Source organism: Aotus nancymaae, unplaced genomic scaffold, assembly GCF_030222135.1.
Source record: "Aotus nancymaae isolate 86718 unplaced genomic scaffold, 86718_ANA_hifiasm-v0.15.2.pri h1tg000062l, whole genome shotgun sequence".
In the NCBI taxonomy this organism is placed as follows: domain Eukaryota; kingdom Metazoa; phylum Chordata; class Mammalia; order Primates; family Aotidae; genus Aotus; species Aotus nancymaae.
The window spans coordinates 38,648,234-38,670,901 of NW_026988476.1; the positions used below are offsets into that span (position 1 = coordinate 38,648,234).

General features: G+C 38.3%; 2 protein-coding genes across 13 annotated transcripts in view; one reads left to right on the top strand and one right to left on the bottom strand.

The window, feature by feature from the left end:
• The window catches only part of LOC105709990 (COP9 signalosome complex subunit 2), a 425,050-nt gene that overhangs the window by 122,329 nt on the left and 280,053 nt on the right, over positions 1 to 22,668 (bottom strand). The gene's annotated exons all lie outside the window — the stretch shown is intronic.
• GALK2 (galactokinase 2) overlaps positions 1 to 22,668 on the top strand; it is a 124,020-nt gene that overhangs the window by 83,287 nt on the left and 18,065 nt on the right. For all 9 annotated transcript variants that reach the window (XM_012442179.3, XM_012442175.3, XM_064365650.1 and 6 more), the window contains one exon: positions 6,653 to 6,863. In XM_012442179.3, coding sequence (XP_012297602.1) covers positions 6,653 to 6,863 — 211 coding nt within the window. The remainder of the gene's footprint in view (positions 1 to 6,652; positions 6,864 to 22,668) is intronic.

Sequence of the window (22,668 nt, forward strand, 5' to 3'; positions counted from 1 at the left end):
GAGCCAGGAAAATAAAAGCTTTCTGTTTCTGGAATATTTGGGAGTTATACATTTTTTTTGAAAAATTATGATTTCAATGTTAAATTTTTAATTTACTTAAAATAATATCTAAAAAAACGCAATAGAAGTGCTTTAACATTGAACTCTTCATAGTATCTGATCAGTGCATATGTGCAGAGAAATAGTGCTGTAAACTTTTCAATATCAGGGTTCAATGAACTTTTTTTCTCTTAGGACACACTTCCTTTTTCAGGAAATGGAAGAAATTAGTGTCTTATTTGTTTGAGGACTTAGTCTTGTTGACCTTTTATCTTGAGGTTGATGAGTAAGTGTTGCCTTCCTAAGGAGACCTCAAACATACACAAGATCGTTTTCAAAGTTTTATCACGAAATTAGATATCCTCTACCAGATCCATAGGTGAGCTGAAATAAGTATTAGACATGTAAAATCGGTTCATGTAGTGACTGCTCTCCTAAAGATACAAGAAGAAAATGAGGGATAAAATTGTAGTGCAGAGTCTCTGTAGTAAAAGTTATTGGGATGTGGGAATGCTTTTTGAGAGTTAACTAGAAAAAGGGCATCTCTTTGGAAGCAGTGGTAGCTGAAGATCTTAATCCACTGCAGAACCTCCTGTTCTTGAGGATGTTTTCTCAGTTTAACTGCATAACCCCATATGCAGTTTAGAGGTACTTTGGTCAGCAAAATTGGCATCTGAATCCGGCTTTTTGCCACACACTCCTCCCAATTGACGTAGATAAACACATTGTTTTAAATACTCTGAATTTTTCTCTTTTAAAATGTGGAAGAAAGAAAAATGAAAGACTTTATCAAGATGGAAAATGTTTTCTAAATCATGTTGCTACAAATCACTAAAATCCAAGGTTTTGTACAAAAAGGAAATGAAGATAAAACTGCTAATGTGTGCTTTATTCAGAGATGTTGATATTAGGAATATGCTTTTGCTTAGGAATATAGGCTGGAATTCTACTAAGCATATTTTCTTTGCAATATGGTTCTATTCTTCCATCTCTGGCAACATATGAATAAATATAATTTTTGTTTAAAAATGGTCTCATTAAATAAAGAAATAAACTCTCATGTCAAAAGGCTAAAAAAAGCTTATCTCAATTTGAAGAAACTTTCTGTTGTCCAACAATAATAATGAAGTGTCAGCTGAAGAATGGCTAATCAAGTTAGTTTTGAAAATGAGACTGATTAGCTAGGTCTCCATATGGCAAAGTTGTAATAAATAACATTTATTTTTCCTTTCCTCCTATTTTTATCAGGTCCTTTTTTGAAAATGAGTGCCTTTTTTTTTTTTAAATCAAGTTAACACAGAGAAGTATACTAAATCAATAAAGACAATTTTTGTTTTGCATTAATGCTAGAAATTTCTTCTATTCTCAAGTTCTTTCTCACCCTGTTTCTCTGTCTCTGTCTCTTTCTCTCCACAAGCTTTCAAAAACTATTGATGCAGATTCATAAAATGTCAGAGCCTTGTAGAGCATTTGACTAAAATTAAAGATATTTCAAAGCAAACTCAATAGAGATTTATAATTATTACTTGTATAAATATTTTTAATGAGGCACATTTTTATGTTAAAGTGGCCAGGGATCTTTAGTAGGTGCAAAACTTTTCATATTTCATACACTTAGGGGCTTAAATGTTTCCAGAAGTGCTTTCCTTATACAGTATCCCTTAGTTATATTGAAGAACAAAATGTGTGATGCCCATAATAAATATTATGGGATGTAAAGTAGGGAAGAGAAATTATACTGTTGCTTTTTCCACACCCTAGCTCTTGTGGCAACATGAGAAGCAGTGAAGGAGAGAGTTTCATATGATCCTTTGACACTTCAAGGAAAATTTACAGTGATTCTTTACAGGGCTTGTCTGGTCAGGGGCCATCAGTAACCCAGTTTTTCAGCTCCTGTCACTTGGTGGTCAGTATGAAACTTATTCTTTGTCTGGTGATAGAATGTGAGGAGAAGTTGGCATAATATTCTTAGGGTTTTGGCAGTTTCCTTGAATTTGAGCAGAGAAAACCTAAATACCCAAGAATGTGGCCAATTTCACTCAGCCAGTTGATTCAGTAGCACATACTCTGCCAAGACTCTAGCATGGAGTATTTAGGCAATGGTGAGTCCAAGCTGCCTGGCAGAGGACATACATACTGGGGAATAAGGGTGATGTGTTTAGTGAAACCAGATTGTGGCAGGACCTTCAGTGCTATGCTCAGGCTTACCAGGCTCAGCTGTGAAAGCAGAGGTTGTTAGCAAGGTATTTTAGAAATATTAATATGGCATCAGGAGCTTTTGCCTTGGTTGAAGAGAGGTAGGTGCTAGAGTATCAATGAGGATGGGATTAAAAGGGAGAGATATGAGAAAAGCTCTGACTGGACCTAGTAAGGGTTGGGTACAAGCTCTCTATGATTGGATTTTTGTTTTCCCTCTGGCATATACCTCATTACTTTGAGGAAGTTTTCCTTGACTACCTCCTGGCCTCAGTTAGGTTAAACATTCTTTTATTTACTCTTACCATATCCTGTATTTTTCTATTATAGCAGTTTATCACAATTGGATTAAGTTCTTTATGTTGAACGTAGTTTTAATGTAACCTCTGTCTTTTCTGGTGGATGGTGAGCTGCACGTGGTCAGGAGCCACATGTGCCTTACTCACTGCTGTTTGCCTGGAGCCTGGGAAGTGATAGCCACTCAGTAAACACTCATTGTGAACAGATGCACATGAATGAAGGAGATGAAGAAAAAGTGTTGAGTCAATAAGGGCTGCAGCTTCAAGGTGCAATGGCTGGTGAAAAGCATGGTGCTGCCATTGATAGGTTTTGAGAAGGTAGGATGGACTAGAAGGTGCCTAAAAAGTAGGAGATGATGATAACTCTTCATGAATATCCTAGCCCTTTCTCTACCATACCCTCTTATTAGAAGACTCAGTGAATCTCAGACCAAGAGCAGAGGGCTTAGTAGTTTTGTTTGTGTCTGGGACAACTTGAAAGTGCTAGGGAGTTAGTATCTTTGAGAGCTGCCTCCACCAATGCTTACTGGGAGTTATTGGGTAAATACTTTGGCTTTCTTGCCCAAGGTAGAACACGACTGAACTTTATACAGGCTCCAGAGAACCTATAATTTGAAGCTGAGCAGGCTCAGCCTCACCTGCCAATATCAGTATACCTCGTACTGGCTTCTCTTCCTGTTTCACTTTCCATTCCTCTGTTAATGCTTCTTAGGATCACCTTCTCCTCAAATTCTTACCCTTAAATTTTTGTCACAGGACCTGCCTATGAGAGAAACCAACCTAAAATAGAGTTTTACCACAATTTATCAGTGCCTTTTTCCATGACTGTGGACAAAGCACTTGTTGCCTGCTTTCTTGTCCACAGAGCGTGGAACAGAGCTCAGGAACCTCCCAGAAGTGGTATCTGATATGAATACTTAATGTTTACCATTGTGAAAAGAAAATGGTGAATGTGGAGAAAGAACTGCCTTCTCTTATTTCCCCACCCTACTACTGAGTAAGGAAGTTGTGACAAAATAATTCATAGCCCTGACTCAGCCCTGCTTCATAAATGGAGGCCAGTCACCTCGGCCACAAGTACCTTCATGAAGCTCTGTCATTGAGCAATGGTGATCTTATCCACCCATTTCCTTCATCTGCAAGCCATCTTTCTGTTTTCCAAGCCAAATTTCAAAGGGCTTAAGAGGCTTTTGTATTTGAGTCCCTCAATGTAGTATAATTCAGCAGCTCATGGGCTGTGCAGCTGTCATTGAAGACATATGGTAGATTTCATCCTTAATTGAAATACACACCAAATTGGCTGTGTGGATCCTCCAGCTGAGGGCTCACTGGACAACTGGTCTCACAGCAAAGTGGGATATTACTGGAGTGAATGTGAACTGTATGTTAGTGCCCCAGTCTGCAGAAGAGCACATTGGGACGCTGCCTTTGAAAACTGAACCTTGTGAGTTGCAGCTATCCCTGGCAGACTTTCTCCCCACACATCACTGGCCCAGTGTTTTTGGATCAAGTCCCTGGGGTAATGTGACTAGTAAAAGAGAGAAAGAGAATGGGAATTTGGAGATCATTGTTGACTGAAAGCTTCTTAAAAGAGCCCACTGTCATCTCTTGGGGGCAGTTCTCTGACGTTTTTCTTTTTTTGTTTGGAAGGAACCTATTTATCAAAGTATTTTTAAATTACTGGAATGTTCACTTCTAGCACAGATCTACATTTGTGTTTTGAAATGCATTTCTAAGACTTGATCAGTGATTTGAACTCATATGGGTAACATGATATAGTTATCATCCATACCTCATTGAGAATGTGGCCTAGGGGAAGCATGAAAGAGTTATAAAACCTGGATTCGGTTTTAAATTCTTTTATTAACTAGTTGAGTGGCTTTGTTTTTGTTTTGGTTTGTTTTGTTTTGTTATGAGATACTCTCACTCCATCACCCAGGCCAGAGTGCAGTGGTGTGATCTCTGCTCACTGCAACCTCTGCCTCCTGGGTTCAAGTGATTTTCATTTCTCAGCCTCCTGAGTAGCTGGGAAAACAGGCATGCACCACCATGCCAAGCTAATTTTTGTATTTTTAATAGAGATGAGGTTTCGCCATGTTGGCCAGGCTGGCCTCGAACTCATGATCCCAAGTGATCTGTCCACCTCAGCCTCCCAAAGTGCTGGGATTAATGAGGCTACCACACCTAGCCTTGTTAAGTGACTTTGGACAAGTCCCTTACTATTATTATTTTGGAGATGGAGTTTTGCTCTTGTCACCCAGAATGGAGTGCAATGGCGTGATCTCAGCTCACTGCAACCTCTGCTTCCCAGGTTCAAGCAATTCTCCTGCCTCAGCCTCCCAAGTAGCTGGGATTAGAGGCATGCGCCACTATGCTTGGCTAAGTTTTGTATTATTAGTAGAGACAGGGTTTCATCACATTGGCTAGGCTGGTCTCAAACTCCTGACCTCAACTGATCCCCGCCTCGGCCTCCCAAAGTGCTGGGATTACAGGCTTGAGCCACCGCATCCAGCCTACTATTATTTTTTAAATAGAGTAATAATATCTCTCTCACAGGGTTGTTGGAGATTATAAGAAATATGAGGCATATTTTAGACTATACCACACTATTATTTTTGTTAGCTTCATTGCTTATCTCATTTGGATTCTGGATATATATTGCCAGAAAGCATCATTCTAGGAGATCATTGACTTGAGCTCTTTTTTTCATATAAAATTAATATATATTTATTCTTTTGTATTATGTATATCTTTATGAATTTTCTTAATGTATTTTTGGAATACATTAGAATATAGAACATGAATGAATGAATGAACGAATGAATGAATGAAATGAAGTTGATAGTCTATGGACCTATCAGCCCAGTACTGCTAATAAACATGAACTAAATGTGCTAAGAAAACAGGTCAGAAGAAAAGTCTTAGCTCATTTTTTTAAATTATTATTTTTCATTTTTTTAAAATGGCACCATGTTCCATGAAATAATTGAACAGAAAATTATAGTTCTATTGTTTCATTTCCCAGTTCTGCCTTAAAATCATTAACTCATTTCAAATATATGAGCCAGGGTTTTAAAAGGAGGATTAATTAATATAAGAAGTTATGTTACTAACATTCTTCAGAAGTCAGTGGCCGTAACCAGAGTACAATAGTCTTTTGGTAAACCCTGCTTCCTGTCGAAAAGAAAGATAATCAAATCATCAGCATAATGGAAGAGTAAATCATTTCCTTGAAGACTGATTTCCCCTTCTCTTGTTTGTTACTTTTTGCTGTTTAAACTGCACCTTCTGTCCTCATAGCCAGGTAATTAATATTGTAGACCTCAGGATGAGAGAAATCTTTACTGTTTTGATTGCCGCCTGCTCTGATACTGTTGAGGGAGAATGACAGAAATATATTCTAGTTTGGGGTTCCCATGGGTGGTTACAGATTTGGTTTCTATTTAACCCTCTCCATCAGATTGAGGAGGTGCCTCAGGGTGCAGTTAGAAGCCAAACTCTTTTTCTTGAGGGTAGAGAAACATACAGCTCTACTACCACCAGTGACCTAATGAAGTGCTTCACATAAGGTTACCAATGAGGTTTTAATTTCAAATTTAGGACTTTCCCCCAAATGCCCACATACAGAAATTCATTAGCCATTTTCAAAGAGGCATATAGTAAACAGGAAGTACCCTAATTGGATGTACAGTATCACCTCAGGATCCAGGTCACATGAGATTTAAGTAGTTTTCTTTTGACTTCCTAGAGAAGGATGCAGTAGGCATGAACTGAATAGGGATAAAAGAATAAAATTATTCAAAGAAATAGCCCTGAGGGAAAGTGGTGACAGGCAAAAAAAAAAAAAAAATAGTGAGGGATTAGTTTATTTGTGTGTATGTGTGTGTGTGTGTGTGTATTTCAGACAAATACTTAACTAGTCTGTAAGTGTCATACAAATATGTTTAATTCCAGGCATCTGATGCCAGTATGCACTTCCAAGTAATGGCGGGAAATTTGGATAGGTTTAATGGAAAAGAAAAAAAAAACAGCTTAAAGTTGAATATGGCTAATTAAAATAGTACATATCAAATTCTGAAATGAAAACTGACCATTATCTTCTTGGTTTTCATTTGCAGCTCCTGGCCAAATACAAAAGCTTGCAATGGGACAAAGTACTGCAGTTGGAGGAGGTGCAGGCTAAACTAGGGATTAGTCTAGAAGAAATGCTGTTGGTCACAGAGGATGCCCTTCATCCTGAACCCTATAGCCCTGAGGAGATCTGCACGTGTCTGGGAATTACCCTGGAGGAACTCCGAACCCAAATCCTGAGTCCAAACACTCAGGATGGTGAGTTGGCTGGAGAAAGTAACATATAGGTTATTCCCTCACTCACAGTTGGAAGGCTTCAACTTCTCCACTGATTTTAAAGCATACTTAAGGGAATTTGGAGGCTGTGTTTTGGCAAACTTAATTATTTAGAATCTTAGCTTCATAAATGTGTTCATTCATTCATTCATTCATCAGTATGCTGGTTAGGCAAAGGTGAATGAGACACGATTTTTTTCTTTCAGGGACTTGTAATTCAATAAGCTCTTTTTTATCTTTTTTTTTTCCTTATACATTTTTTTTCTGATTATTATGCTGCTTGTATAAAAAAATGGTCTAGGTTAGAGAACTGCTTTAACGCTGTGAAACAATACTCAGAACACTATGAAGTCTTCACTTCTTAGGTTCAAATTTGTGGCCCACTTTACTGTGGAAGCTTATTTCTATTTGTGGTCTGCTTTCAATTTTTTTTTTATACCAATCAAATCAGAAACTGAGATGAAGGCCAGGTAAATGTTGCAGGCATAGGATGGAGTCTTGGACTGGCTATTCTTCTTAGAGTGAAGTTTATCTATTTGTGAGAAATCAGTACCAGGGGCAAGGACATCTAGTTAAGATTCAGTTACTCTTAGGGTAGGGTTATGGTAGGTGAGTAGGAGATTAACACAAAGATCAGCCTCAGGGCCCCAATTCTGGCTCATTCAATTCAGTTCTACAACTGGTTGTTGAGTTGCTACTGTGGATTTACCTACAGAGTAATGTCTTAAAGGCTACAAGTACTGAAAACTTTGGGATAAGATAAGGGAATCATTTAGAAGCAGGGACTGGGTTTTGGTTTCTAACACTGTCAATCCAATTTAATTTGATGAAGCCTGACAGAGTCGTTAGAACCAGAATAAGCAAACTATGGCCTACTGGCCAAATCAGACCTGCCATCTGTTTGTGTAAAATAAACTTTTACTAGAACATGGCCATGTATTGGCTATGGCTGCCTTTGCACTATAACAGTTGAGTAGTTGTGACAGAGACTGAATAGCCCACAAAACTGAAATATTTACTATCTGGCCCTTTGTAGAAAAAGTTTGCTGGCTCTCATTCCAGAAAGGCAGTAGACTGAAGTTTACCTCAGTTTTGCCATGAAAATAGGCATAACAGGAATGTGTCTCTTATAAGAATAATCTGTGTATTGTGCTAAGAATATTGCTAAGTAGTGGAGGTAGTAATAGAGTGTGGTGATACAGTTGTACTTGGGTCTAGGGAAACCAGAAAACAAAGAAGTCAAAGACAGCTTAAGGCCAGGTGCAAGGGCTCAAGCCTGTAATTCCAGCACTTTGAGAGGCCAAGGTAGGTGGATCTCTTGAGGCCAGGAGTTCAAGACCAGCCTGGCCAACACAGCAAAACCCCATCTCTATTAGAAATACCAAAATTAGCCGGGCATGATGGCAAGCACCTGTAAGTCCATCTACTCAGGTGGCTGAGGCAAAAGAATTTCTTGAATCCAGGAGACAAAGGTTGCAGTGAGCTGACATTGTGCCACTCCACTCCAGCTTGGGTGACAGGGCGAGACCCAGTCCCAAAAAAAACAAAAGCCAGCTTAACTAAGGAGATAGCAACCAGCCAAAAGTTAAATAATAAATAGGTATTTCCTAGGTAGGCAAACAGTCAGAAAGAATTCCAGGCAGATAAAACAGTAGATATAGAGGCAGAAAGAAGTGAGAGAAGTTTTTATGTCCAGAGAACTGCTGTTAGTTGAGTGTTTCTTGAAAATAATGTTGAGAATGATATGGTAATAGGCCAAGGTTGTAGATAGACCCAAATCACCAAAGGCCTTGTTAAATAATTTTTGTGTGTGTGTTTTATAGGTAATGTGAGAGGTAATAAATATTTATTGAATGAAGAAGATGGGTAGGGTATTGGATAGGGAGAGCTTCCAGGGGAATACCCTTTATCCTTTGACCTAAGATACTGATTTCTTAAACAAATATGTATTGACTTGTGGACTAGAAATTGTGCTAGATGCTGGGATACAAAGATAAGCAGGACACGGTCTCTATAGTGACTTCGTGTCTAATTGGGGGAGAGTGCCATACAACAATCACAATAAATAATACCTGCTGTAACAAAGGTATTTATCAAGAGCCCTAAGAGTATGGAGGGAAAAGTGGCTCAGATCCTGTAGATGGTGGTTCAATTTTGAGCTGGATCCTTAGAGAAAGTTATTAATTTCCTAGACTAAGAGAAATGACCAGCCATTCCAGGCAGAGAGTAGAGCTTGAATGAAGACAAAGTAGCACAAAGAGTGGAGTACTGGAGAACATGTGCCAAGAGGTATTGTGTGCAGTAGGAGTTGGACGACAAAAAGACTGCCTAAAAGGATGCCAATGGGGAAACTAGTTCTATACTCTACACTGAATGAGAAGAGCCGGAAGTAGAGTAAATGACTCAACTGGTAGATTCTCAAGACTAAAATAGAATTCAGTTGGAATTGGCAATTGCTGGTATCTAAGGAGTGAAGGGAAGAAGGAAGGAAACGAGCGAGAGGAAAAGGAAGAAAGAAGGAAAGAAGAGATCCAAGATGGCTGACCACTAGCAGCTCGGGCACGTAGCTCCCAGTGAAAGCGCAGAGAACGAGAGGACGCCACACTTTCAGACGAATATTTGTAGCTCACGGACCAGGAGATTCCCAGCGGAGGAGCTCCACGGGTCGCCAGAGCGACTCTTGTGGCCGGCGCGGCGGTTTTGCTGGCGCCTTAAAGCGGCAGTTCTTGGTGCAGAGTCCAGAGATTCCTGGGCAGAAAGGCACCATCAATCTTAACACCGCTGTTTTGGCCGGTGCAGTGGATTGCTCAGATTTCGGCGCTGGGAATCAAAAAGTTGGACGTCCGCTCAGAGACCTAGTTAGAAAGTCGGTAATTACAAAGACAACAGACGGATACATATATAATGAAGGGAAGAAACCAGCCTAAAAAGGCAGAGAATACTCAAAATCAGAATGCCTCTCCCTCTACAGGGGATCGCAATTCCTCATCAGTAACGGAACAAGACTTAATGGAGAACGAGTGTGTTCCAATAACAGAAGCAGGTTTCAAAATGTGGGTGATGAGAAACTTCTGTGAATTAAAAGAACTTGTTCTAACCCAGTGCAAAGAAACTAAGAACCTTAAAAAAAGGTTTGACGAAATGCTAACGAGAATGGACAATTTAGAGAGGAATATAAGTGAATTGATGGAGCTGAAAAGCACAACACGAGAACTTCGCGAAGCATGCACAAGCTTAAACAGTCGAATTGATCAAGCAGAAGAAAGGATATCAGAAGTCGAGGACCAGCTCAGTGAAATGAAACGAGAAGACAAGATTGGAGAAAAAAGGATAAAAAGGAATGAGCAAAGTCTCCAGGAAATATGGGACTATGTGAAAAGACCTAATCTACGTTTGATAGGTGTACCTGAATGTGATGAAGAGAATGAATCCAAGTTGGAAAATACTCTTCAGGATATCATTCAGGAAAACTTTCCCAACTTAGCAAGGCAAGGTAATATTCAACTCCAGGTAATACAGAGAACACCACAAAGATATTCTTCAAGAAGACCAACCCCAAGGCACATAATTGCCAGATTTATTAGGGTTGAAATGAAGGAGAAAATACTATGGGCAGCCAGAGAGAAAGGTCAGGTTACCCACAAAGGGAAATCTATCAGACTCACAGCAGATCTCTCAGCAGAAACCCTACAAGCCAGAAAAGAGTGGGGACCAATATTTAACATTCTTAAAGAAAAGAACTTTCAACCCAGAATTTCCTATCCAGCCAAACTAAGCTTTATGAGCGAAGGAAAAATTAAATCTTTTGCGAACAAACAAGTACTTAGAGAGTTCACCACCACCAGGCCTGCTTTACAAGAGCTTCTGAAAGAAGCACTATACATATAAAGGAACAACCAATATCAGCCTTTCCAAAAATATATTAAAAAGCAAAGAACATTAATACAATGAAAAACTTACATCAACTAATGGGCAAAACAGCCAGCTAGCATCAAACGCCAGTATTAAACTTACATATATTTCAATTGGATAAAAAGCCAAAACCCATCGGTATGCTGCATCCAGACCCATCTTACATGCAACAATACACAAAGACTCAAAGAGAAGGAGGAAGATTTACCAACCAGAGAGTAAAAATAAACAAATAAACAAAAAGCAGGAGATGCAATTCTCGCCTCTGATAAAGTAGACTTTAAAGCAACAAAGATCAAAAGAGGCAAAGAAGGACATTACATAATGGTAAAAGGATCAATGTAACAAGAATAGCTAACGATTCTATAGATCAACGAGACAGAAAATTAACAAGGATATTCAGGACTTGAACTCAGACCCGGAACAAGTAAACTTAATAAACATTTATAGAACTCTCCACTTCAAATACACAAAACATACATTACCACCTCACACCTATTCCAAAAGTGACTATATAATTGGAAGTAAATCACTCCTCAGTAATCGCATAGCATTTCATAGGTTTAAATGAAATATTGGTTGGCTGTTTGTTTGTTATCTTCTTCCCTTATTCCTTCCTGACTACATCATTAAGTATAATTATCAGTATACAAGAGGTTTTCAATACCCATTACTAAATTGCATTCTAGCCTGGGCAAGAAAGCAATACTCCCATTCTCTCTCCCTCTTTCTTTTCCTTTTTCCTCCTCCCCATTCTCTCTCTCTCTTTCTCTTCCTTTTTCCTCCTCCCCATTCTCTCTCTCTCTTTCTCTTTAATAAAAAAAAAAAAAAAAGAAAAAAAAAGAAAGAAGAAAAGAAATATAAGGTAATTAAGTCCAAGGAATGGATAACTGGGAAAGTAAGGAAATTATAGTATCGAAATGATTCTGGCAGTAAGATGACAAGCTCATTTCTCTCTCTCGCTCTCTCAATAGATTATCTATCTATCTATCTATCATTGAATTTCTCTGGTGTGATAGCAAGGTATCTAGAGATGTAAAACAGGTAAAGATCCAAATGATAGAGTAATTCAATTTGGGGTTATTGTTGAAAAGGTGAGGAAGTCTTAATAGACACTGAAAATGTTGACTGTCAAATGATCTAAAAACAGTCTTTTCATGGTGTCACTTCTTAGTTCAGAAACCTTCAGAGGCCCACTATTACCTAATTGCCTGAACTCTTCTAGTCCTGTCTTAACTATGTTCTGTCCTTTGTCCCTTTTGAGCCCATACATGCTGACGTGGATAGTGTTGCCTTGGTTGGGCCATTCTACTTACTAATCGGAAACTTAGTCTTCCCTCTGGGCTTTTAATCCTAAACAACTCTGTGCTTTTATAAATGGATTTTCTCCCTTTTCTGAAATGCAGTTCCTACCTGTCTTAAAAGCTTAATATAATTGTTATCTTTTGCTTATACTTCTTAATCCACAACCTATTCTCTTTCTCTGTATCCTTCTTTCTTTCTGCATCTGCCTGTCTTTTCTTCCCTTCTTTTACAATTTTTGGAATAAGTAAATTTCCCAGAATGCTTTGGAAAATACAAAGGGTAATTTGCTTGGCATACAACATGTGTTGCTCTTTCTCTGTCTCTCTTTCTATGTATATATGCATAAGCTTTATCCCCTGAAGAATGATGACTTCAAGGTTTTTGTAAAAATAATGCATGCTTCATCTTATCTCTTTTTTTCCAGAACTTTTATTTATTTTCTTTTTCAACTTTAATTTTAGGTTCAGGGCATAGACATGTAGGTTTGTTACATATGTAAATTGCATGTTTCTGGGGTTTGGTGTACAAATGATTCTGTCACCCAGATAGTGAGCATAGTACCCAAATGGTAGTTTTATGACTCACTCTCCTCCAAGCCTCCATCCTCAAGTAGGGCCAGGTGTGTTTTTCTCCTCTTTGTCACCATATGTACTCAATGTTTACCTCCCACTTACAATTGATGGTGTTCCAATATATGGTATTTTGTTTTCTGATCCTGCATTAATTTGTTTAGGATAAAGTCCTCCAGCTGCATCCATGCTGCTGCATAGGACATGATTTCATTCTTTTTTATGGCAGCATAGTATTCCACAGTGTATTTGCATCACATTTTCTTTATCCAGTCCACCATTGGGCATCTAGTTTGATTCATGTCTTTCCTATTGTGAATAGTGCTGCAGTGAATATATAAATGCATGTGTCTTTTTGGTAGAATGATTTATATTCATTTGAGTATATACCCAGTAATGGGATTGCTGAGTTGCACTTCTGTTTTGAGTTCTTTGAGAAATCTCTAAACTGCTTTCCACAGTGACTGAATAATTTACATTCTCACCAGCAGTATATACTCATTCCCTTTTCTTGGCAAACTTGGCAACATCTGTTATGGCTTTTTAGTAATAGCCATTCTGACTGACATGAAATGATATCTCATTATGGTTTTGATTTGCACTTCTGTAATGATTAATGATGTTGAGCATTTCTTTAATATGCTTCTTGGCCACGTCTGTGTCTTCTTTTGAGAAGTATCTGTCTGTGTCCTTTGCCTATTTTTAAATGGAGTTGTTTTTTGCTTGATTTGTTTACATTTTTTATAGATTCTGGATATTAGACATTTGTAAGATGCATAGTTTGCAAAAGTTTTGTCCTATTGTGTAGGTTGTCTGTTTACTCTGTTGACAGTTTCTTTTGCTGTACAGAAGCTCTTTAGTTTAGGTCCCACTTGTCAATTTTTGTTTTGGTTGCAATTGCTTTTGAAGATTTCATCATAAAATCTTTGTCAAGGTTTATATTCAGAACTGCATGTACTGGGTTTTTTTCTAGGATTTTTATAGTTTTAAGTTTTACATTTAAGTTTTTAATCTATCTTGAGTTGATTTTTTATATGGTAAAAGGAAGGGGTCCAGTTAAAATAATCTGTGTATGAATAGCCAACTATCTCAGTACCATTTATTGAATAGGGAGTCATTTTTCCATAGCTTATTTTTGTTGACCTTGTCAAAGATCAGATGGCTGTGGGTGTATGGATTTGTTTCTGAGTTTTCTATTCTGTTGCATCAGTCTACATGTCTGTTGTTTTACCAGTACTATGCTGTTTTGGTTACTGTAGCCTTGTAGGATAGTTTAAAGTTGGGTGGTATAATGGCTCCAGCTTTGTTCTTTTTCCTTGGGATTGCTTTAGCTATTTGGGCCCTTTTTTGGTTTGAATTTTAGAATTTTTTTTTTCTAATTCTGTGAGAAATGAGATTGGTAGTTTGATAGGAAAAGCACTGAATCTGTAAATTGCTTTGGGTAGTATGGCCATTTTGATAATATTGATTCTTCTAACCCATGAGCATGGAATGTTTTCCCATTTGTTTGCGTTGTCTCTGATTTCTTTTAGCCATGTTTTGTAATTCTTATTGTAAAATCTTTCACCTCCTTGGTTAGCTATATTCCTAAGTATTTCATTCTTTTTGTGGCTATTGTGAATGGTATTGTGTTCTTTTTGTGTTTTTTTTTTGAGACGGAGTTTCGCTCGTTACCCAGGCTAGAGTGCAATGGCGCAATCTTGGCTCACTGCAACCTCCGCCTCCTGGGTTCAGGCAATTCTCCTGCCTCAGCCTCCTGAGTAGCTGGGATTACAGGCACGCGCCACCGTGCCCAGCTAATTTTTTGTATTTTTAGTAGAGACGGGGTTTCACCATGTTGACCAGGATGGTCTCGATCTCTTGACCTCGTGATCCACCTGCCTCGGCCTCCCAAAGTGCTGGGATTACAGGCGTGAGCCACCGCGCCCGGCGGTATTGTGTTCTTGATTTGTTCTTAGCTTGGACATTACTGGTGTATAGAAATGCTTCTGATTTTGGTACATGTATAGAAGTGCTACTGATTTTTGTACATGGATATTGTATTCTGAAACTTTACTGAAGTTACTTGTCAGTTCCACAAGTCTTTGGGCAGAAACTATGGGGTTTTCTAGGTATAGTATCATACTTTCAGTGTAGAGAGATAGTTTGACTTCCTTTTTTCCTATTTGGATGCCTTTTATTTCTTTCTCTTGCCTGATTGCTGTGGCTAGGACCTCCAATACTATGTTAAATAGGTGAGAATGGGCATCCTTGTTTTGTTCTGGTCCTCAGGGTAATGCCTCTAGCTTTTGCCTGTTCAGTATGATGTTGACTGTGGGTTTGTTATAGATGGCTCTTATTATTTTGAGGTATGTTCCTTTGATGCCCAGTTTGTTAATAGTTTTTAACATGAGGAGTTGTTGAATTTTATTGAAAGCCTTTTTTATGCCTATTGAGGTGATCATATGGTTTTTGTTTTTAATTCTGTTTATGTGTGAATTACACTTACTGATTTGCCTTTGTTGAACTAACCTTGAATCCAAGGAATGAAGGCTACTTGATTGTGGTGGATTAGCTTCTTGATGTGCTGCTGGATTCAGTTTGCTAGTTTTTGCTGAATAGCTTTGCATCTCTGCTCATCAGGGATATTGGCCTGAGGTTTTCTTTTTTTGTTGTGTCTTTGGCAGATTTTGGTATCAGAATGTGCTGGCCTCATAGAATGAGTTAGACCGGTATCTCTCCTCTTCAATTTTTTGGAATAATTTCAGTAGGATTGCTAACAGGTCTTCTCTATATGTTTGATAGAATTTGGCTGTGAATCTATCTGGTCCAGGGCTTTTGTGGTTGGTAGGGTTTTTACTACTGATTCAATTTTAGAATTTTTTTATTTGTCTATTTAGGGATTCAGTTTCTTCCTGGTTCAGCCTTGGGAGGTTTTATGATTCCAGGAGTTTATCCATTTCTTCTAGGTTTTCTAGTTTGAGTGCACAGAGGTGTCTGCAATAGTGTCTGAGGGTATTTTGTATTTCTCTGAGGTCAGTGGTAGTATCACCTTTGTCATTTCTGATTATATTTATTTATGTTTACTTCTCTCTTTTTTCTTTATTATTCTAGGCAACAGTCTGTCAATCTTATTTATTCATTCAAGGAACTGGTTTTGGTTTCGTTGAGCTTTTGTATGGATTTTTATGCCTCAATTTTATTTGGTTCAGCTCTGATTTTGGTTATTTCCTTTCTTCTGCTAGCTTTGTTGGTTTGCTGTTGTTTTCCTAGTTTCTTTAGGTGTGATGTTTGGTTATTAATTTGAGATCTTTCTAATGTCTTGAGGAAGGTGTTTAGTACTATAAACTTTCCTCTTAATGCTACTTTATCTGCATCTTAGAAATTCTGATATATTTTTGTTTACATTAGTTTTACTGTATTAATTTCATTGCCTTAATATCTTTCTTTACCTAAAAGTCATTCAGGAGCAAGTTGTTTAGTTTTCATGGAACTGTATGGTTTTGAGAGATCTTCTTGGTTTTACTTTCTTTTCTTCTTCTTCTTTCTGTGCTGTGGTCTGAGATCATGGTTGGTATGATTTTTAAAAAATTTGTTGAGAATTACTTTATGGCTGGGCATGCGGTCAGTCTTAAAGTATGTGCCATGTGCAGATGAGAAGAATGCATATTCTGTTGTTGTTGGGTGGAGTATTCGATGGATATCTTTTAGGTCCATTTGGTCAAGTGTTGAGTTTAAGTCCCAAATATCGTTGTTAGTTTTCTGCCTGGATGATCTGTCTGTCAGTAGGGTGTTAATGTCTGCCACTATGATTTTTTGGTTACCTAAGTCTCTTTGTTGGTCTCTAAGAATTTGTTTTATGAATCTGAGTGCTCTAGTGTTAGGTGAATATATATGTAGGACAGTTATCTTGTTAAATTGAACACTTTATCATTATGTAGTGCCCATTTGTTACCTTTTTGATCATTGTTTGCTTAAAGTCTATTTTGTCTGAAATAAGAATAGCAACCCCTGCTCTTTTTTTGTTTTCTGTTTGCTTGATAGATTTTTCTTCATCTCTTTACCTTGAGCATAGGCTATGGGTGTCACTGTACGTGAGATTAGTCTCTTGAAGACAGCATGCAGTTGGTTCTTGCTACTTTATCCAAGTAATCCCTCTGTGTCTTTTAAGTGGGGCATTTAGCCTGTTTAAATTCCAAGTTAATATTCATATGTGAGGGTTTGATCTTGTCATCACTTTGTTAGCCAGTTGTTTTGTAGAATTGATTATATAACTGCTTTATAGTTGATATGGTTTGGTTGTGTCCCTACCCAAATCTCATCTTGTAGTTCCCATAATCCCCACATGTCATGGGAGAGATCCTGGGAGATAACTGAATCATGGGGGCAGTTACTCCCATGCTGCTGTTCTCATGATAGTGAGTGAATTCTCATGAGATCTGATGGTTTTACAAAGGGCTTTTCCACCCTTCACTTGGCACTTTTCCTTGCAGCCACCATGTGAAGAAGGACGTTTGCTTCTCATTCCACCAGGATTGTAAGTTTGCTGAGACTTCCCAAGCCATGCTGAACTATGTCAATTAAACCTCTTTCCTTTATAAATTACCCAGTCTCAGGTATGTCCTTATTAGCAGCATAAGAACAGACTAATACAATAATGTTGGTGGGCTATGTACTTAGGTGTGTTTTGTGGTGGCAGGTACCAGTTTTTGTTTCCATTGTTAACACTTCCTTAAGGATCTTTTGTAAGGCAGGTCTGATGGTAATAAATTACTTAGCCTTTGCTTGTCTGAAAAGGATTTATGTCTTCTTCACTTACAAAACTTAACTTGTCTGGATATGAAACTCTTTGTTGGAATTTCTTTCTTTAAGGATGCTGACCTTGAGGTGACAGTGTAGGGAGAGATGTTAAAATCAAGTTGTGGCTTCAAGCTTCTGTTAAACAGCCAGACTTCCAAAGGCCCATGTGCAATTCTGATATTCTGTTTCCAAATTTCTAATAATTAGTTTTAGAAATGCTCAGAGGACATTCAAATTGAACACACACACACAAAGAAAAATCCTTCAATCCTTTAGATGTTCTTTAGAATGGCTACACAATGAACAGATGTTGTTTAGGAACTGTCTAGGAATAGTTTCAGGATTACGTGCCAGGCCTTACCCACAGGTAGGGATTGTCTAAGGGTATGGTAGAGTGGTCTGGAGTCTTGGAGCCTCAGGGGTGAGACTTAATTGGGAAGAGTGTTTCCCATGGTGTGACTCAAGAAGAAAATGTGAAGCTGTGGTCAGAGTGAGGAGAGATAGGCACATGTATCAAGCATATAACTCAAGAACACACATCAGAGGCTGGGTGCAGTGGCTCACGCCTGTAATCCCAGCACTTTGGGAGGCCGAGGAGGGCAGATCATGAGGTCAAGAGATTGAGACCATCCTGACCAACATAGTGAAACCCCATCTCTACTAAAAAAAAAATACAAAAATTAGCCGGGCGTGGTGGCGTGTGCCGGTAGTCTCAGCTACTCGGGAGGTGGAGATGGAAGAATCACTTGAACTGGGAGGCAGAGGTTGTAGAGCGAGACTCCATCTCAAAATAAATAAATAAATAAATAAATAAATAAAAGAACATACATTACAGGACAGAAGAATCTGCGAGGAAGTAAATGGGCAGTAGAGAGAACGGGTCAGGTAGTTTAGATTCCAACTTAAAAAGGAAGGAATGTGTTGGGAGCATTTCTTTTCAGAGTGTCGAAACTGCTCTGGTTGGGGTGGCCCAGCTGCTTAGCCACACTGTGCTGGAGTAGACCCAAATTTCATTGCTTTAATTACCAACTTTGCCTGTGACCACATGCTGGTCAGTTCCTGACTCATTAACTCATTTGTTTGCCTTGTGTGATTTCCAGAGTCATGAGTGATAATCATGGCTTTAATAAAAAACAAAGCACTGGCATAGATTGCTCTTTAAAAAGACACCTAGAGTCAATGGTAAAGAAAAAAAGAACAAAACAACTTGTTATACACTTTATGATTTCCGCATTACCCTTTACGCATAGTATCTAATTTGAATCTCACAACAACCCCAGGGCACAGGGTTATCTGCATTTCACAGATGAAGAAACTGAGGTGACAGAGTTGAGTGATTTTTCAAAACCACACAGGTTGTACGAGCTGGAGTCAGACCCCAAATCCTAGTCTTCTAACTTCATCCAATACTTTCTCTGCCATCACTTTTTAAATCTAGGCACACTTATAAGCTGCCCTTAGCAATCCTTCACCAATTACAGGAGATGATATCTAATTCTGACTTTGCTTGGCTCAAATTTTTTCTTGACACTAAGGAGTAGTGATAAAGATAGGTAACTTTATGTCCAAAGAGTTTCCTTTATGGCTATTTCCCATTCTAGTGTTTTGGCCTTAGAAGAGATAAGACCATGTGGCATCTAGAAGCTTGCTTTATTTAAGGAACAACTCAACTTGGCCATAATATGCCTAAGCTGTTGTGTTCTAGAAGAGCCATGAGAAGTGCTATGAAATTTTCACATTTAATAAAAATGCAGTTCTCATAGATTACCTCAGTTAAGTCTAAGAAGAGTAGTTTGTTTTTATCTAATGGAAAAGTATAAAGATGCTTTACAATGTAAAAGGGCCAGTTGTTTAGTAATTTAAATATCCAGTTAAGGGTTCTCAGTTATGAAGGAAGTTGATTTAAATGTAGCTTATAAGATATCAGGTACTAAACTCTGTGATCTCAACAGATTCTGTTGTTGTTCTTGTAAATGTTTTGGAAGAAAAGTTTTCCATAAAAAGTTAGAAGAAACTCCAAAGGAAATTATAGACCCTTCTAGAGTTTACAGATGTTGGTTGAACAGAAATACTTAAAATCTGTGAGATGGACTTCTAATGACAAAGCCAATAAAATGGGTCCTTCGGTTTTGTCTATTGTTTTCATTTTTATGAGATGAAATAATAGACTGTTATGAAACAAAGTATAAAAGAATAAATCAAATAATAATGATTTTTCTTCCACACAAAAGATATTATGCTTTAAGTTGTTTTGGAAGTCCAGTCTGTGGAAAATTTGCTTTCATTAATCTTTTCTTCTTTCCCTCTCTGCCTGGTCTCTTCTTTTTGCCCATCAGCTTCACTGACTTCTCTGCTACTTTCTACCTACTGTGCCATTTGTTTCCATGAGAGTCAGCTGAAGTGAGTAACTATGAATGCATCTAGTGGCTTTTAGCAGGTTATTGCCAAATATCAATAGTAATGACAACAAAAATTATGACCTATTGTTTGTGTATAGACATTAACAATTTAACCATATGAGGTCTCGTTTGATCATCATTCATGCTGCAGGTTTCAGATGAAAATATTACATGCCACCACTCTATATTCAGGGTAGAGACGTTCTATAGTTTTGTAGAAAATGTTCAAGGAAAATGGTTTCTTGTTTTGTCTTTAGAAAGGATTAGAATGGGAGAGACCACAAAGATTAACACCCTTAGTCCCTTAGAACTTCTCTAATGTTGGGAAGCCATTATTCTGTCAAGGGCCACTGATGGAACAGTAAAAAAGACCAGAGACCACCTATATAGGAAAGCAATATAATTTAGTCTTTTAATTAGAGGTTATAAAATGTTCTAAGAAGAAGCAATATGAAAGTCTACTTAATTAACACAGGAAATACTAAGACATATACTTCATTTCTCTTTTAGCCTAAAAAGGGAAAGCGGACAGAGAGGATGAAGATCATGAGGGAAAGGGTCATATGAAAAGAAAATGGGAAAAAGAATCTGATAAAGGGGGGAAGGTTGCTTATGGAAAAGCACATAAACATGAATGTGGAGAAACCACAAACACACACCTGGTTGCATTCACTTCCCAACTGGCTCCTGGAGAGCTACATAAGCACATTTGTAATCAGGGAGTGCTGTGAAGTAGCAGCATCTTGATTATTCTTTCAGGGTATTGCCAGTTATAGTGTAAGAGGGACATATCTAGGTGGTTTCTGAAGTGGTTTTCCTCCACCTCTGGATTGCTCTTCTTGGAAACCAACTGGTTTAGCCTAGTGGAGTTGTGATTTGTTAGAGAAATTGACCAGTAATGTGTAGTTATATGATGGTGCACAGGCAGCTACAGCCACAACTACTTTTAGCCCCTACCCAAACAGTGGGACAATATTCTGGAGTATGAAAGTCTCAGAAAGATTAATTATACACTTACATAATTAAAATTTCCAATTCTCTCAGACCAGCATATTTATTCACTATGATTAATTATCCCGAGATAGTCTTCATTCAAGGTAATAAAATACTCTAAAATACTTATCACTTTTTAGCTTGTTAGCTGAAAACCAATGCTCTGCATTCTTCTGTAATTATAAACCTTTATGCAGTTTGGTGATATGAGGGTATATGGAGAAACTTGCTGCATAAAGAATGAGGGAGATGATGCTCCCTTGCAGTCATCAGACTGACATCCAGAACTGCATTCAGACCTGGGAACCACCCTCCAAGAAGGGCATGCACAGATTAATGTGTATTTGGAAGAATAAACAGGTGAAGGAGACTGGAAATTTGATCATGTGTTGGAACTTGGAAGGTCGCTCTAGAGAGAAGACTCAAATTGTAGTGGTATTTCACTGCTACAGGGGGCAGGTGGCAGACTACAAAATCACCAGTGACAACAAGCAAAATAGACAAATAGGACAACATGAAACTAAAAAGGTTCTGCACAGCAAAGGAAACCTATCGACAGAGTGAAGAGAGAACCTCCAGAATGGGAGAGAATACCTGCAAACTACTCATCTAAGAAGGAACTAATATCCAGAATATACAAAGAACTCAACTCAACAACAAAAAAGAATCCAATTAAAAAATGGACAAAAGGTCTGAATAGCAATTTCTCAAAAGAAGACATGTAAATGGCCAACAGGTATATGAAAAAATGCTTAATATCACTAATTATCAGGAAAATGCAAATCAAAGCCACCATGAGGTATCATCTCACCTTGATAGTAGTAGAATGGCTACTATCAAAAAGACAAAAAATAACAAATGCTGGTGAGGATACAGAGAAAAGGAAACTCTTCTACACTGATGGTGAGAATGTAAATTAGTACAGCCATTATGGAAAACAATATGTGAGGATGGCTTTCTAGAGAGCCAGATTCTGGTCAGCTTGCTCTCTTCAGGCCCATGACCACACTCTGCCTGTTCCCACCTTGGGCCTTTGGCCATTCTCTCTTCACAGCAGGGACACTGTATGGCTCAGCCCCCTCTCTCCTGTGACATCTCCCACTACTGGTCTTCCCCCAGCAAGCCCAGTCTTCTTAGCGCACCTTCAGCATTTCCAGCACTGGGATGTCTGCTGCAATTGCTCACTGTCCAGTGATGTTATAGTTTGTCTTATCGGTGTAACTAAGTTGTAAGTTACCTAAAGCAGAGGTTGTACTTCATATGGCTTTCCTGTCATTTGGAGCATGCTACTGGATGCACAGCAGGTGCTTAATAAGAACTATTGGTTAACTGTTGCTAGATGACTATCATACTCAGTGCTTACGGCATCACTCTTAGTGGAAGATAAGGTAATAAGGCAAAGCCATCAGCTCTTGCATGGAGAATTTAAAATTAAATCAGTGAAGCTCTTTCAGATGACTCAGTGCTTTTGGCATTGCTCTTAGCAGAAGATGAAGTAATAGAGGAGAGGCCACTAGCTCTTGCATGCAGAGGTTAAATTTAAATCAGTGGGACTCTTTGAGAGATGAGATAAACATGTCCTCTATCTACTGTTGACCTGCTGTCCTCAGAGCTTAAAATGGTGCTCAGTGTGCCTCACCTAAAGGTTTTTCTCACCCTTTCCCACCAGAAATCCAAGAAAATAACCAATTATGTGTGCCCTGATTTAGATTCCTTGATTAGAGATGGGTTCTGATCATTAACTATGTAACCATCCTTTAAAGGAAAAAGTTAATAGGCAACTCTTTATTACAAAGATTGCCTAAAAGAAAAAAAAAACTAATTTGAACT